This window comes from Nanorana parkeri, unplaced genomic scaffold (assembly GCF_000935625.1).
Source record: "Nanorana parkeri isolate BGI_ZX_2015 unplaced genomic scaffold, ASM93562v1 scaffold354, whole genome shotgun sequence".
Lineage (NCBI taxonomy): Eukaryota > Metazoa > Chordata > Amphibia > Anura > Dicroglossidae > Nanorana > Nanorana parkeri.
The window spans coordinates 756,743-773,735 of NW_017306622.1; the positions used below are offsets into that span (position 1 = coordinate 756,743).

The 16,993-nt window shown below is 40.7% G+C and overlaps 1 protein-coding gene across 1 annotated transcript in view; it reads left to right on the forward strand.

Annotated features, from left to right (window-relative positions):
* Positions 1-16,993, forward strand: part of WHSC1 (Wolf-Hirschhorn syndrome candidate 1) — a 74,090-nt gene that overhangs the window by 45,272 nt on the left and 11,825 nt on the right. Inside the window, exons 8-19 of the mRNA XM_018558726.1 lie at positions 4,248-4,325; positions 5,799-5,899; positions 8,364-8,439; positions 9,605-9,723; positions 9,816-9,917; positions 11,171-11,294; positions 12,001-12,201; positions 13,117-13,296; positions 13,640-13,796; positions 14,645-14,850; positions 15,396-15,499; positions 15,814-16,083. Coding sequence (XP_018414228.1) covers positions 4,248-4,325; positions 5,799-5,899; positions 8,364-8,439; positions 9,605-9,723; positions 9,816-9,917; positions 11,171-11,294; positions 12,001-12,201; positions 13,117-13,296; positions 13,640-13,796; positions 14,645-14,850; positions 15,396-15,499; positions 15,814-16,083 — 1,718 coding nt within the window. The remainder of the gene's footprint in view (positions 1-4,247; positions 4,326-5,798; positions 5,900-8,363; positions 8,440-9,604; positions 9,724-9,815; positions 9,918-11,170; positions 11,295-12,000; positions 12,202-13,116; positions 13,297-13,639; positions 13,797-14,644; positions 14,851-15,395; positions 15,500-15,813; positions 16,084-16,993) is intronic.

The following is a 16,993-nucleotide window of genomic DNA, read 5'->3' on the forward strand; positions in this document are numbered from 1 at the left end:
TCGGAGGATCGACCGCCCCTTCAGCCAATCGGCTCGTCCGTAACAACCTGCCAGCTGTCGCGACGCGCTGGTTTATACGCGCAAGCCGATTGGCTGAAGTTGAAATTGTTCATCTCGGCACGCTCAGCTCTGCGAGCACTCGCAAGCTGAGGTACCGAGCAGAAAATGACATGACACATGGCTCGCAAAGGCAGCGCGCCCAGATTGTATAGCGTACAGTCAACCTTAGATGGACATGGCCTTTCAAGTGAGAGGAAAAAAAGGCAAATGATTTGTCACCAGTATTGCCTGGAAAACCAATCTTTCCCCATTAGGGCTTTGTTCACACAGCCGCAGAGGTCTGTACACTGTTGAACATATACCTGCACCCGGGAGTCATAGGTGTTTTGTGTCCAGGCCAGCAGCCTGTACAAAGCAATGACAGTGGTTAAACATCTGGTTGCATTGGTACAGGGACGTATGAGCGTCCCTGGATACAAACTGCATAACTCAATGACAGATGCAGAGAAACTTCTGGCTGTTGCTATAGGCAAACACTTGTGACTCCTGGGTGCAGGAATACGTTGGTGTACAGCTCTCTGTGGCCATGTGAATGATCTCTTACTGATCTACCATGCCTTGCTCTACATGGAGGTGGCCATCTTGGTAGAGGCAGAGTTTTCAGAGCGTCTAGCAAGGAGAACATTAAACAGCACAATAGTGATATCACCAATTCTCCTGAGACGAGTGGTCGGAGGCAGCTGTGGCTGAAATAAAACTGGACATATACAGCTATGAGGTTGTATGCACACTCGCATATGAGGAAGTACACTGCTATTTTTCTGGAGGAATTACAAGCAGAATGTAAACTTTTCAATGTACTGCTACTAAAACTTATTCTTTATAATGTAACATCTTTCAGAGTTTAGTTATGCTTTAGGTAAGGGCCCATTCACATCTATGCATTGTGGTAATCGCGGGCATGTTATCACAATGCACCACGCATGCTTTAGTGTATTGTGGTGTCAGCTGATTTTTAGTGGCACACTAGTGCACTAAAGGAAGGCACCTGCATTGCAGCATGATTCATGGTAAATCATACCATGTATTTTGGTGCACTGCGTCTGGAATGAAATGATGCATGTTAATTGCTGTGCATTGTCAGCCCATTTAAATGTTACATAATGAATACAACGACCCAAAGTGATGTGCATGTGCCCTTACACAAGCATATTAAAGCCCAGTTCCACCTTTAAATAGTGACATAAATGGGTGTTTATTGCAAAAGAAGAAGAAAAAAAAATGTAAACTATATATAAATAAAAGCTGACCATAGTAAGCACCCCCCTCCAGCATTGTCCTGACCAACAACGACTTTTGCTGGACAACTTGACTTGTTACAGGAAATGGAAAAATAAAAGATCTACTGGCGGGATCACGGTTACAGGGGAGACTGTAACAAGCAAAAACCAGTGTGCTAATGCATCAACAGCCTGCATCATATGTCATGTTTGCTTTTGTCCAGTAGTTCCACTTTAAAAATAAAGTATATTTTCAGATCCGGTGATTACCTAAAATCTATAAAGCGCTTATTAACTATGTACATTAGCAATGCATTATGTTTTCAGCATCTGAAAACTGCCCATGTTTTTTAAGTGGAGATATCAACTCCACAAATAACAGTTGTCAAATCTGAAAAATATGCCCCAAAAATTAATGAAGGTCAATTCACTACAATTCATTATTTTATCTGCATTCATTGCTTGAAATCATAATTTTCTCCTAAATCTCACACATACAAACCTAAATATTGCAGAGGTGTGCATTTTTGTTTCCCCATGAAATGGATATTTAATCAGAGCTTCTAATTCCCCCAAAATCTGTATTTAACATCCATTAGGTTGCTTATGGGTTTGCTTATTTATTAATTTTTTTTAAACGAACTTTGTCAAAAAAATACACGTATCTCTCCACATATACATAACGGCGCACACATACAGACCTGGAAGCATTCTGTTTCAGCAGCTGATATATTCAGTTTTGGAATTGAAAAAAAAAAAAATAAGTTGTATGTTGCAAAAAATAATACTTGCGCAATATAAATATCAAATTATAATAGGATTTCTAAAATCAGGTTTAGTAATAATCAAACCTTAACTTAACCCTAAAATTAATAATTAACAGGTGCCTGTTTATAATGTGCCGAAAGACCTGCTCAGAAATCTCCGGCACTGGACCGAAAAGCAGCTATAGCGTGGGAGTGCCAACACTGTGAGCCAGTTGGGTTGCAGGTCCAAGTGTTTTTATCAGAACAGCTTGAAGGGGTCTTTAGATGGGCTTACAGAATGCAAAGACAACAGGGTGGATCTCATTAGTGGGGTCTGCCGAATGACAGATTCTACGGGGGTAGGAGGGGAGGTATACAGTTAACATAAATGTAATTCAGCTGTGAGTTTTTAGCTTTGTTGCTTGAATTTGGATAAAGTCTAGGATTTTGACATTGGATTAGCAGGAGATTAGGGATTCCTGCTGCAGGAGTTTGCAAGTTCCTGACGCAGGAATCCCTCATTGCACCTAAAATATTTGGGTGAATGGGGGCCTAGGAAGCTTATTAAAAGCTAACTGCATACAGTTACACAAACCAGCTATTTACTAACAATTTTGTATTAAACAAAGACGATATTTGGCCAGCGCTAATGCCAGTTTAGGATCAACTGACCTGCAGCATTCTCTGCCTTCGGTGCCATGGCAGAGTTTTTTTTTCCCCCCAGTGATGCCTGCTACTAGCATGCACTTGGAATATGTAGTGGCAGAGTACGTGACATGCTGGCTCGTTATCTAGAAATATACAGTGTTGCACACTTCTGTCTACCTGAAGCTAAAGTACATACTAATGGCTGATATGAATGAGGTTTTGCCTCGACATTCCCTCTGCTCAGCTTGCATAGTTTTCCTATGAGCACAATAAACCTATACATTATATAATGAGATAGTGTGACGTAATCTAGAATGGGGCTAAAAAAAAAAAAGTGCTATCCTATTCCCTCATTAAAATGTAAAGGATTGAGGAACTGTATAGATAGAACTTTTGAAGCACCACTTCTGTAAAGTCTGTAGAAACAATAGTGTTCTATATATCATTCAAATGTGTGTTATACACCAACGTTACAATCCAGTCAGCTATAAAAAGCCGTACCTATCAGTGTGTATTCATTAAAATGAAATGCAATATAAAACTCGCCTATACATATTTTTATTTTTTTACTATACACTTCCCCCTACTGGTTGATAGCCAGGCTCTATAGCATTGCACAATGGTGTCAGTGACATGTGTACCGGCATTTGATGCTGGCAGGAGTGTGGGATTTTGTGACCTCAGGGAGAGTAGGCAGAGTTACTGTGCTTGTCCATAGTTATGGAGTGACCCCACAGGGCAGAATCACAAGACTGCCTGAGCAGAATTAACCATATTTTGGTAGTTAAAGCTGTTTACATGAGTATTTCGACTGTTTAGAATGTTGCCTGGAGTTCCAGTTAAGTGTCACGTTAAGCCATTTTGTAGGGTGAATATTGGAGCCTACTGAGCCATTCAGAAAACTTCCGAAGTCCAAGTTTGGTTCCACAAATCTATTTCTGAGATCTATAGAAGCTACAATTGCCTGTATTCGGAACCGGATGCAAGTGCCGTACATTAATTTTAACTTGCAGTAAAGCTGTGCAGATCCAGATTCAATTTATTTTTCTGAATTAAGTAGTTTGTGAATTAGGGATATAGTACCTTCCAAAATAGATTTTTTATTTCATGAGCCATCCCAACAGCTTTGTTATCAAGCACTTTAGTGGTAACCTACTCCTATGGTGTGACATAGTATAGCATTCAGGTCCACAGCCACTGTTGAGGAAAAGTTCAGTCCCTAGAACAGTCTTCTCTTCCAGTATTCCAGGCTATTCTAAAAAAAACAAAAAAAAAAAACCTTGGTCATCCACTAGAAACAAAAATCATTATTTGGATTCTACTCAACTTTGCCAAGCCAAACCCGAAAACAATGGGGAGATGCAAAACAGATTTCTGTATCACGCATGATCTTCAGTGGCCATGTTTTGTGTACAGTTCTGCAAAACGCTGATAATCTGCTCTCCCTTTATTGGCACAGTGACTATCCTTTTGTATAAGAATTTTATTATGGAATTATTGGATACCGATTTTGAATGGGGAACATTAAAATACAAAAACGCAACAAAAAAAAAACCCTTCTGTATCTCTCAAGGTTCAACTCCGAAGGACGCAGGGGTCATCAAGAGGAACAGATTTCAAGAGTCACCAAAGAGGAGATCAAGATCAAGAAGTAATTGAAATTCATGTTGTCCACTTTTTTTTAATATATATATTTGGTACAGAATAAGTTTCATGTAAACGAAACCTCTTTTGTGGGAATAACAGCTTCTTGAATACATATAGGTGTAGTGGTGATGATGCCTTTTTTTTTTTTTTTTCCTTTTTTTTTTTTTTCTGGGAAGACAAGACGTATTGCATGTAATGTTAATCAAGGATCTCATGTGTTCAGTTTCACGTGCTTTGTTGTGCAGCCTTTATATCAGATTCTCTTTCCTGCCAGTTGAAACTAGACTTGTTAGCTTGTCTCTAGTACTGTTAATTGTTGAACACCCTATTAGCTTGTAATTCTAACAGTGCAGACCTCTAATCCATGTGATTACAAGAAAAAAATGCTCGTAATCCTAAGCATCATACCTCATTAGTTTCTCAAGAAGAGAGCTTCATTTCAAAGACAACTTTGTAAATACCTCTTTGGTTTTTTTTTGTTTTTTTTTTCCCCGTGTCCGCTCGGGGACTGGTAAATTTTGGGCGGATGTTGCTTTGTCTGAGTCGCTAGGCCTCCTAATGTTTCTACAGGAAATTGGTGTCTTTTGGGATCCCGGACTCTACCTCTTGCCACTATTTTCTTGTTCGACTTCACGCCTGTGTGTGGAGCAGAGCTAGGGCTCTAGTTGTGAGAGTTCACTGCCTCATTCCTGGACATCAGCCTGCGATTTTTCTCATGGCAATATCCGTCCAAGTCTTTTTTTTTTTTTTTTTTTGTGGACCTAATTTTAACAGTCAAGTCCTGTCGTAATCACAAGAAACAGCACATTGGTTACCAGGACCGTGACAGTCTATGTACAGGCAAATCCATCCAGACTGCATCATTTTAACATAATAAACTCTCCATTTCATTTGTTTTGTACATGGAGTAAAATACATGGTGGCGGGAGGGGGATAAGTGACACAAGCAGGAGGCACCCACCTCAAGTGTCATAGCGCAGTCACATTCGACTTCTAGTAATACAAGGAGAGAAAAAAAAGTGTGATTCATTGTACGCTGTGCATCATATATTTACAAATGTTATGTTTTCATAAGATTAATGGTTAATATGAGCCAGCAATAAATAAAAGAATTGACCTTTTACTCTGTGTTGGTAAAGTGCTGTCTTCATGCATGCTGAACAAAAAAACAAAACTTTAAAGTTCTTTAAACCAGGCATCATATAAAGCACAGTAATCAGTAGGGGCCAGTAAAGAGAAAAAAACATAATCCATCACTTTTCTCAAGGCAAGAACCAATAAACATCTAGAAAGCTAGCTATTTCTGATTTGTTAAATAGAATCCGGTCAAGCTTATGTCCTCTCCACGAAGGGTTTACCCGTAGTATGTTGTGGAAGAGAAGGGTGGGGATGTATGGTTTAGATGTTAAACCCAATTAGGGTAGCAACAATATTCCTGGGTCTTTTCACACAAGTTTCACACCCTCCCCCCCTAAAGGTAGATTGCATGGAAATACAGGAAACCACACAAAGATGGACATCAAGTCTACGGACGATGAGGAAGGCCCCAGGAAGAGGCTCAGGACCCACAGTCAGAAGGTAAAGGACCTCCATGTTTGCTTTATTCCCCTGCTTTACTAACATTGTAGCTATTTATGGCCAGCTCTAACTCTCCAGCCCGCCTGTACATCTATATCTAATTGTGTTCAGTGTTCCCCTTTGGGAATAAAAATAGATAAGTGTATGCAGTGTGATATGTCAGTTAATCCTATGGGCAAACTGTAAATGTAGACAAATTGTATTTCCTTGCAGGGCAGGTCTACATTGTAACAAATTGTATAACAATCTTTGCCTTTGAACATGCATTTCTAGTATAGGATGGAAAATTAAAAGGAAGATTGTGACTGAAAAAGAACTTGCGTTTCCCTTACAGGAATGCTTTATGCATCGTATTCTGACTTGCTTGTCATTGAGTTCTTCATGGCTACAAGTGTTAAGCTGAATGATGTATGGAAAGTGTTCGAAAGTAAAAATGATAAAGAGGTCAATATGCCAAAATGACTGAACTCTTCACAGCCAGTACATAAAATATGTTGGCTTCCCAGCAGGAGCGTTGTATGGAGGTTGGGCATCTGTCCATGTGAACACACTAGAGCATTTGGTCTTTTTCCATTTGAGTTGACCGAAACAATCAGCATCTTTTATTTTCAGACCTGCACTACAAAAAATGCATCTTAAAAATCATTTTCTATGAGTAATAAGTGAGGTCCCCAGTCTAAACTTTTTAATTTGTACTGCCAGTATTGAGAGAGCAGGAGCTGCCCTGTTGTGTTACTGGTCTCCATATCATACTAATAATCTGATATAGAACTTCTAACATATGGTCAAAAATACTATGGCAGTCCCCTTTTTTAAATCTTAGAAAGAGCCGCCATGTACTGCATCCCATTTACTAATTTTGAAACTCGAGTTAATAGAGAAAAATGCATCAATAACACCATGTAAGATATGGGCTTTCCTTTGCGCAGGGCCGGACCAATCCCAGAATCCAGGACACCAATGCTCCTTTAAAAATAGCAGCCGCTTCCTAACTTATGAGGATGTCGCTAGTTGTTGAGCTGGCTCTTAAAATCCTGCTGCCTCCTAGATTGGACAGACTGACTTCTGAATTCTATATTACTTTCTACACCCCGGCCTTAGTAACATAAAGAAGATTTGTATTTAAATGGTATTTAATAAGTTGTTCTGTTGCATACTTGATATAAACAATTTTTCGTTAAATCAAAATATGGTACCACAGTCTGATACTTCAGGTCAGGGTCCCCAACTAGTGCTGACCTTTTCCCGCTCTATTATGAGGGAAACTTATTCCAAATGCTAGTTTCCTGGCTCATGCATTTGTTTGTTTACCTGATCAGAACTTTGGATCGTCATAACTGTTCCAGTGTAATGACTTAGCATTAAAGTCGGGGGATAAGACTTTTTAGGAGACCAGTGTTATCGGCCTTAGTATTCTTTTATGACAAGAAGGGGGCAGTTTTAACAGAGGTCGCTGTGCTTTATTAAACTAAAATCACATGTTCAGTTGGCACTTGAAGAAACCACCTAACTAGGTGCCTTCTAAAATGCTGTTAGATCTACCAGTTGACTATTGCTAAGATGTTCTTCCTGTGGCTGTTTAGTCCAAAGCCCAAAGATACCCTGATCAGTGGAATAACCTGGTATTTGTAGCTCCACAATAGCAATTAGGTTAAACCTGCTATATGGTGAGTAGTAAATGAAGCAACACATGAATGGATTCGCTGTGTCACAAATCGCCATTGACAATCTGCTAAAATATATGTATATATGATGCGCATCCTTCATTTCGTGCAGCGTCAAGAGTAATGTGCAGCAAAGTCCATACATCATCCCACTTACGTGTGACCAATGGTGCAGCTATTCTATCATGTATAAAGGAATCTCTGCAAACGATCTGCTTGCTGTACAAATGTATTTGAACCAATCTGCCACCATGCACACAGTCCATCCGTATTTAGCGTGTCAGAATATTGGAGCATAATGAAATCTCATCTCCATTTCTAATAAGGAACCATCGCTGTCATGAATATTCCATGCTCTGCAACACCTGATTGGTTCATTAGAGACTACACGATAGCCACGCATTGGTTTCATTTTGTAAGAAGGCATAGATCGTGCTAGTTAGCCTCCCCCCTCCTTTTTTTTGTTTTTTCCTCCCTCAACGTTCATCCATCCATATTACCCTCCAGACGTCCAACGTCATATCACTTCCTGCTTTAGATGGCATGCGTTTCTTTTGGAAGTGGTGTTCTGCTTTGAAAGTCTTCCACTAGATGGCAGCCAAGGATTTGTTTTTGTACATATAGGCAAGGCTATTTTGTCACTTGAGTACGCAAGAACGGCACACAAATCAGCAATATCGCGTACACAGTTTTTGTTCTTAAATGTCAATAAGCAGCATTTTCAGTTTGTTTGCATAGACTTGGTGGTCACTAGCATATTATCATCCGTGGCATTTTGTTTTTTTCCCCCCCCTCTTTAGCAAGTGGAAAGCAGTAATGAGAAGGCTTCAAAATCATGTAGAGGCAGAGAACGTGCCCCTGTAAAGGCCCAGCCAGGTAATGCACTGTTCATGCTATGTACTGAAATATAGAGGTGGCTAAGCTAAAGGGGGATTCCATTACTTGTTTGGGGTTTTTTTTTGGCTGGCTTAATGTTAGAAGTAGGATTTGCTTTTTCTTCTGTTCTGAAAAGAAACAAATCCCCTCCCTACAAACTAATCTTTAGTCTGGGGGGGGGGCGTGTGCTCTTTCCCTGATGTCTGCCGATAGAAAGCATAATCTGCTTTCAACGGAGCCAAGGAACCTGGTTTTATCTTTATAGCAAACAAGAGTTTGGTGCACCTGGTAACATTAATATAAAAAAATGGTTTCATTTTTGGGAAGAGAACAGCCCAAGTTTTTATGGTTGGACCAAATGAACATCATTGTGTTTTTTCATTGTGGGCTGATTGTCAATTAAGTAAGTATTCCAATTCTTTTTTGCTTAATGACCTGCTACCATGGACATATCCAATGTGTAGAGATGCATGTTGGGTAAATTTGGCCTCCTTATTCTGTACATCATTTGTCTGATATGTAACATCAGCCTTTTGCAGCATTCTCGTAGATAACAGAATGAATTCAGAGAGCAAGAGTGCAGCCATTTTTCACTGCAATGAACTGCATTTAAAGCAGAACTCCAGTCTGGTGAACCGTGGGTTGGGTGTCTTCCTAACCATCAGTCATGTGGTCCTTCTTTCTATCAGACCTGCTATGTGGTCCTGCTTTCTATCGGACCCAGACAGGAATAGACAAACAAAAAACTGACACTCCCTGACCTGTAATAAATATAACACATCACCGGCAGCCTGTGGCTCACATTTTCTCTCTATGAAAGCATTGCAGCCTCTGTCAGAATCTTTGCAATCAATGCTCCTGGGAGTTTCTGGTTCTGATGTCCCTTGTTGCTTGCCATGGTTCTATCCTCCAGTCTCCACGTCACTCTAGGACACAACAGTGTGAAATAGGGGTGCGGAATGAACCACAACATGCAACAGGGGGGGACAGGCATCTGACACTCCTGAAAGCTTAATATTCTGACAGCCTGCAGAACAGGGAGTAGATGTCGGAAACAGGCTTTCGAGTAGGTAAGTATAATAATACCTCTTCTGTTTTGGGTAAATGCTTTTTTTTTTTTTTTAAACGCCTGAGGCTACGAATTGTAATGTTTATTTTGCAGTAGCGTGTGAACTGTCAGATGCTTGTAAGCCGCTGAAGAAGAGAAATCGCAGTTCAGATTTGGGCTCAGTTACACGTGCTGTCCGTAAGAGCGTGTCCCCCCTGTCTCTGGCCGATAATGAGGTATAAAGAGTGTATACAAGCTCCCTTTTTATCATATTTAAGGAGCTGGCTAATGTATTTGATTATTACTGAAGAACATACTCTCATTGTAGGTGTCTGATGAGAGGTCTGAATCCCCATCAGAGAGCGCAGATGAGTCTGTCTTGTCAAAGAAGTGTGAGAAAGGAAGTTCAAAGAAGGAGCTTGTCTGCCAGGTAATATTACACTATCCCACACATCACTATTTGACTGGTTAGAACTAAAGTATAGTGTACCAAGAAATTATATGCTATAAACATCTGTGTTATGATTTAAATAAAGTAAAATCTATTGACTATTATCTTGCCTCTGTCAGGTATTTTCATGTAGTAAAGTTGTCCTCGTGCCTGGCGCAGTGACACATGCATTATTTAACCCCTTCATGACTGAGGCCCTTTTTTCATTTTTTGAGCGGGTTCCTGTGTTTTAGGGTGGGATGTTCTCATTGCTTGTTGCTACTTTGTAGTAATTTATCAGGATCCTGGACCTCCAGAACTCCTGCTGAGCATATTGGGACGTTTCACTTTGTGGTACTCTAGGCAGCTAAAATAGGACTTTTGTACTCGCTGTAAAATCCTTTTCTTGGAGTCCATTGTGCAACACAAGTTTTACTACTGCCTGCAGGAGGACTGGGCACTAGCAAATGAATACTGGAGGCCTGACCAGAATAACCATTCCCAATCCGTTCCGTAGAAAAGCAGTACAAAGAGAATGATCACAAACAGGGGAGTGGGACCTGTGGCCCTCAGACTCCAAGAAAAGGATTTTCTTGTCCATTGAGGGACTCTGAAGTCCTTGATTTTCAGGCTGTCCAGTAGCAGTGCAGCTAAGCGTTTGGGCAACCAGAAAACAACCGCCAACAGGCCCAAGAAAATCACAGAAATACGGGGACTGTCTGCAGCTCAATGAGCTTTTTTTTTTTTTTCTTTCTTTTCACTATTTAAAAAAAAAAAAAGACACAGCGGGGGATCGCGGACAAGGTAAGACCTGTATGCTGTATTCCCGAGTGTGGCTCGGGGTTACCACTTTGTTAACCCCGATCCACACTGGGGAATACCAATGGCAACGCGCGGCAAAACGCCCCAAAGAAGCTCCTGTACTTCTTTGGGCGCTTTGCAGCGCGTTCCCACGCGCTGTAAAACGCCCAGGTGGGAACCATGCCCATAGGCAATCATTGGTTTTCACATGTTGATTGTTTTACAGCGTTTAGGAACGCGCTGTAAAACGCCCAGGTGTTAACCAGCCCTTATCCCTTCTGAGATTTTGATTCAACAGAATCAAAAGATTGTTTTGTTTTTTTTGACTGAGCGTATAGGAACGAAATGAGAGCCTGCTAATTGACCGATATGATTGGCTGTTTCAACAGTAAAACTGATGTATTTTGCAGTAACCCTTTTCAATCTACTGTCATATTTTTTTTATTTTTTAGATGTGTGAGAAAACTGGGGACCTCCTGCTGTGTGAAGGCCTGTGCTTCTCTGCTTTCCATTTGTCTTGTATCGGGCTCTCTGCAAAGCCAAGCAGACAGTTTCTCTGTGAAGAGTGTACTTCCGGTGAGTGGCCTCTTTCTATTCGTCCATGGTCTTTTACACTTCAAGATACATACATACAAAACCACAATACCTATGTGAAACTTCAGATGGGGTGAAAAAGGGTCACCTTGAAGCAGAATGGTATGAAATTTACTATCCACAGATATTTTTCTGACTAAAATCGCTTTTTATAATTATTTTAGAAAACTGAGCCAACCTTTCTGCATTTGGCTTGTTGAGGCCTGTTGGGTTTTTGTTTTTGTGTAGGATTATTTGTGGCGCACAGGGACCCTACCTAGTCCAACCTAACCTGTTCTAGTACTGCTGACTTCCATTGAAGTTTGAGCTTACCACTACCACTGACGTTATCAAACTTTCTTGGTGTCCATCCTCCCAGTGGCAGGACTTGAATCTAGAGGTTTGCTATCTTTGCCGATGAACAATCAAGAAAGGCATTTTATTGTGTCAGCTTTGAGGAGATTTTCCTTCTGTAGTGACCAGGAAGTGAAGGGAAAAGAATACAGTCCAGTCCTTGATGAGTTAAATCCCAATTAGTTTAGCTGGTGATGGCGAGCTAAATTCCGAGAGCTAAATTCTGAGATGTAGAAGTCCACCTGAATAAAGGTTGTAGAGTCACTTGCAATGATTTATCGAGTGTGGACAAGCATATCTTGAGTTTTTTTGTTTTTTTCCCCCCTTACACAGTGTGTTTTCTGTCCCTGTGCAGGTATTCACACGTGCTTTATATGTAAGCAGAAGGATGCAGAAGTCAAACGGTGCAGTGCATTAAACTGTGGCAAGTTCTACCACGAGGCTTGTCTGCGCAAGTACCCTCTTGCTGTGTTTGACAACAAAGGTTTCCGCTGTCCTCTTCATCACTGCGCAAGCTGCATCGTGTCAAAGTCCTCCAGCATCAGAATAATAAAAAGTGAGCTACACTTCTTTTACTAAGTGTGTCTACACAAATTAACCTGATCAGTGTTTACTAATCCATTAACCCTTTCGCTGCCAAGGACGTACGTCGTACGGAGCTACAAAAGTGCTTCCAGCTGGCCAGCTCAGTACGTCGTACGGACCTGGCATTTACAGTTCTACTAAATGCATGAATTTTTTAATGTATTTTTTTCTTTCAAAAAAAACTTAAATTAACTGTGGCAGCGCATGGCAAAGCTTTGTGACGCATTGCCATGCGTTGTAATCTTTGTGTTGCAATAAATATATTTTATATTTGCAATGCCCAGTTAGAATTATAAAGACAAAATAGGGGCAGAGCTGAAAAGTTAAATGTATCAGTTTATTGATGATCCTCATTGCCCTGTGTAATATCGCATTTGCTTTTTGGGGCATTTACGGCAACTTACGTAAGTACTGTTTTTAAGTTCCACTTTGCTGAGGATGCTTTGAAATAATTAGTAACTTATTAGCTTTGCATTGCTTGGAGGGGATACATTTTGTTTTTGTTTAGTGTAAGCTACACATTCACCACTGGAGCTCAAACCCGTCTAAACTGAACACCAACTACTAGCTTGATCATTATGATAAGATTGAATACACTACTAGCTTCGATTTGCATCCAAACTGGTTTACACTAAAATAGAATTTGCATTAATACAACTGATCAGAAGTGCCTTTGTATTCTCGGAACGTCCCCTGTGCACGATTAGAAGCACCTGGCTGTGAATGGACGCAGCAGTTTAGTGTCCTTGCTTTTGATAAACTGAGAGCCATGGCCAGAATTTTCTAGCTGATATGGTAAATTGTCTGCCTGTGCATGTTGTCTGTGATTTCAGTATTGTGCTTGGCTGTTGATGATTAATTCTAAGCAGTGGTTCATGTCTAACAGATAAATTGATACGTTGTGTCCGCTGCCCGATTGCTTACCATGGTGGGGAGTCCTGTATTGCAGCAGGATGCACAGTGCTGTCACCTTCCAACATAATCTGTACTGCACACTTTGCTGCTAAGAAGGGCAACAGCCATCATTCCCATGTCAACGTGAGCTGGTGTTTCGTATGTTCCAAAGGTGAGTGCCTTTTCTTTCATTTTATTTTATTTGATAATGATATGAATTTTTTTTTTTTTTTTTTTTGCTGAGGAAAACATGATGATTCCAAGTGCTTGGGCAAAAATCTGAAGAAATAATTTTGCTGGGCAATGTATATTTGTTTGATCTGGATTCAATATTGAAAAAAGTTTGAGAGTTTAATATTGCGTTAAGTATACAGCTCCAGTCAGTCATCCTGATTTTGATAAACACATCAATTTAGATTTTTGTCCCATAATTGTTGGAAAATATGTGTTTAGTTGTTGGCTTTTTTTTTTTTTTCTGAAGTGTGAATTATAAGTCGTCTCTGTTTTGTGTTTAGGTGGAAATCTCTTGTGCTGTGAGTCCTGTCCCTCCGCTTTCCATCCAGAGTGCTTGAATATTGAGATGCCAGAGGGAACCTGGTTTTGCAATGACTGCAGAGGAGGGAAGAAACCACGATACCAGGATATCATTTGGGTCAAACTGGGCAACTACAGGTATGCATTCCCATCACAATTTAATTTACTCTGACCTTTCAACATGTTATTAAAAGGTAACTTGTGACAATGAAACTGTCACACGTCGGCTCAATAGATCGGGAAGTGAGCGAACACATACCATTGCTCGCTCACTTCTTGATGCAGAGAGCTGTGACTGTTGGTGACCGCTCCCCTCTCCGATCCTCCAGTGCAGTGCTGAACGGTGGGGGGGTTTGGGAGTCCGGACCGGGGGGTGGTTTGGGGGTACAGCTGGCTCTACCTCTAGGTAGGCAGAGCCAGCTGTCGGTCACGCAGCAGGGTGGATCTCGACAGTATTGTCGGGATCCGTCCTGGCTGCGGCGGTCTCAGTATACCGCAAGCTCTAATTTAAAAATAGTCCCATTGTAGTAAAGACAACTACTTTTTTATTACATAAGTGCAGATAATTAAACAGGTAATTGTGCTTAGCTCTCAGAGTACGTAATCGATATCGCGATAAAATGAGCTTTGGGTCATGGGAGGACGCTAGTATATGTCCTCCAGTGACCCTAAAGAGAACCATGGGGGAAAACACTTACCTCATAGTTCTCTTTTAAGGACTTCCTGTGTCCCTTGTTGGACTTCAAGAGAAATTTTTTGTGATAGGTACAAAATGTATTTTTTTTTTTGTAGGTAAATATCTCTGACATGGTAATTTTAATAGTCATGATTGTTCTAAACTCTTCTTGATCTAAAGATCTTTTAGACATAGACATGTGTTGGGTGGTGCCCTCCTCCTTTTCAGTAGTGCTCATGTCATTAGGGCCTTTTACTGCTCAATACACGTTTACCATATGTATTTTATTGCTTTTATGTTTAAAAACCAGATGGTGGCCAGCAGAAGTGTGTCAACCCAAAAACATTCCTACGAACATTCAGAAGATGAAACATGAGATTGGAGAGTTCCCAGTTTTCTTTTTTGGTTCTAAAGATTATTACTGGACCCACCACGCGCGAGTTTTCCCGTATATGGAGGGCGATCGAGGGAGCAAACATCATGGAGTAAAAAGCATCGGCAAAGTCTTTAAAAATGGTACGTTGTTGACATTTAAGTATTGGGGCAGAATTGCTCAACCTGTTGGGCTGCTGAGTACTGTTATTGGGACCCCAAATGACTGTTAGTCATTGCTTTGAGATCCCAAATTTTTTTTCTAAATGGGACCATGTTACATGGCAGTAAATTGTGATATATAGAAGTATAGCTTAAGGCAAACCTTTCATTTTGGATAGACTAGGGGTGTTTAAAACTCCTGTCAGTTTTGTTTTTGAGGTCTGTCTCTTAGGGAGACTTTCTGTTGAGAACAAGTGTTCCCATGGGAAGATTTCCCCTCCTAGTAATATTCAGATGGTAACTTAAGATTTTGGGTTTACCCTGACTTTTTAAAATTCGATTCAGAGTCCCCGTAATGGGTACACGGACAGCAATAAAATCATGGCAGTGGTTCTAAACTCTCACCACTCCCTATTCCCGAAAAAATAGTTTGGCTTGTAGCCATACTGTAAAGTTTTATGGAATCCAGATTTGGGTCCAAATCGATCAGACTATTGCAATTTGTTTTACTGTTTTTTTGTTAACAGCCTTGCAAGAAGCTGAAGAGCGTTTCTGTGAGATAAAGTCACAGCGGAAAGAAAAAGAAACTCAGGAAAACGAAAAAAAGCCACCACCATATAAGCACATAAAGGTACAAGAATTTGACAAAACGGATGGAGTGTTATACATTTCTTGACATTTAGGGGGCTATTCACAAAAGGATGAAGAGTTTGGAGAAGGCAAAAGTGACCAATCTAGGCCAAAATAGCTGATTTGTAAAAAAAAGTTTGGTTTAGCTATGTTGTCTAGATTGTTCTCGTCTCTTCCTCCTTCAAACTCTTCACCCTTCTGTGAATAGCCGTGTTAGTGGTTTTGTTCTGCCCTTAAACACTACGCAGATCAAATTAAATGATATTGGCCCCTCCATTACTGTTCCATTCATTCGTACACCAACTGTTTTTCCAGGTGAATAAGCCGTATGGCAAAGTTCAAGTTTACACTGCTGATATTTCCGAAATTCCTAAGTGCAATTGTAAGACGTCGAGTGATAAACCCTGTGGATTTGACTCCGAATGTCTAAACCGTATGCTGATGTACGAGTGTCATCCTCAAGTGTGTCCTGCCGGGGTGAGGTGTCAGAATCAGTGCTTTACAAAGCGCCAATATCCCGAGACCAAGATCATCAAGACTGAGGGAAAAGGATGGGGACTGATAGCCACACGAGATATTAAGAAGGTGAGCAACAAATGGAATATATATAGAAGTAAAAACAATTGTAATAATAGAAAGACCGAAGATGCGAGTAAATCCAAGCTGGCAGAGGAATGTGTAGAGGTTTTATTTTTCTTAAGTTAGCCAGTACGACATGTTATTTTACCTGCCCCATAGCGAACAACACAGTGAACATAGCATCAGATCTTTTGTTAGAGGACCTGAATTGTGGAAGCTGTGCAAAAAACAAACAAACATGGGACTAGGTGCCAGTTTTGCCTATAGGCTCCTGCAGATATTTTCCTATTACTGCCTTACCCTGCTTTGTTCCACAGTGTGAGGCGGTCATTATAGTAGCGAAGCAGTGCTTTGCTTAATCATATCCGAGCTCCTACCCTGATGACAAGTGATCTGATGACGGATGGAGGAATAATCGAGCAGGATTTGTGCAAAAAGCTGAGGCTCTGGTTTAGGTTCACACCGTCCAGGATCAGCACCTACTTCCAGGACTAGGATGTTGAAACAGATCAGCCTCCTACCGTGTTTCCCCGAAAGTAAGACCTACCCCGAAAGTAAGACCTAGCACTATATTCAAGGATTTCTGTAATATAAGACCTACCCTGAAAATAAGACCTAGTTCTGGGTAGGTCTTATATTACAGAAATCCCTGAAGATAGCGCTAGATCTTCCGGGGTAGCTGCACATGTAATTTGATTTTTACATGTTAAGAGCGGCCGCAGTGTCTTATTTTCGGGGGAAACACGGTACTAGGCCCCGTTCACACCAAGGCAGCATCGTTTTTGAAGGTTCAGCGTGCTTTTTTTTTGCAAGCACATGAAGATGCACATTTTGACTGTCCGTTTAAGAAACACTGTGGTCAATGGACAAACCCGTATGAAAATGTGCAGCATGCTTCTGCCACACGTTTATATTG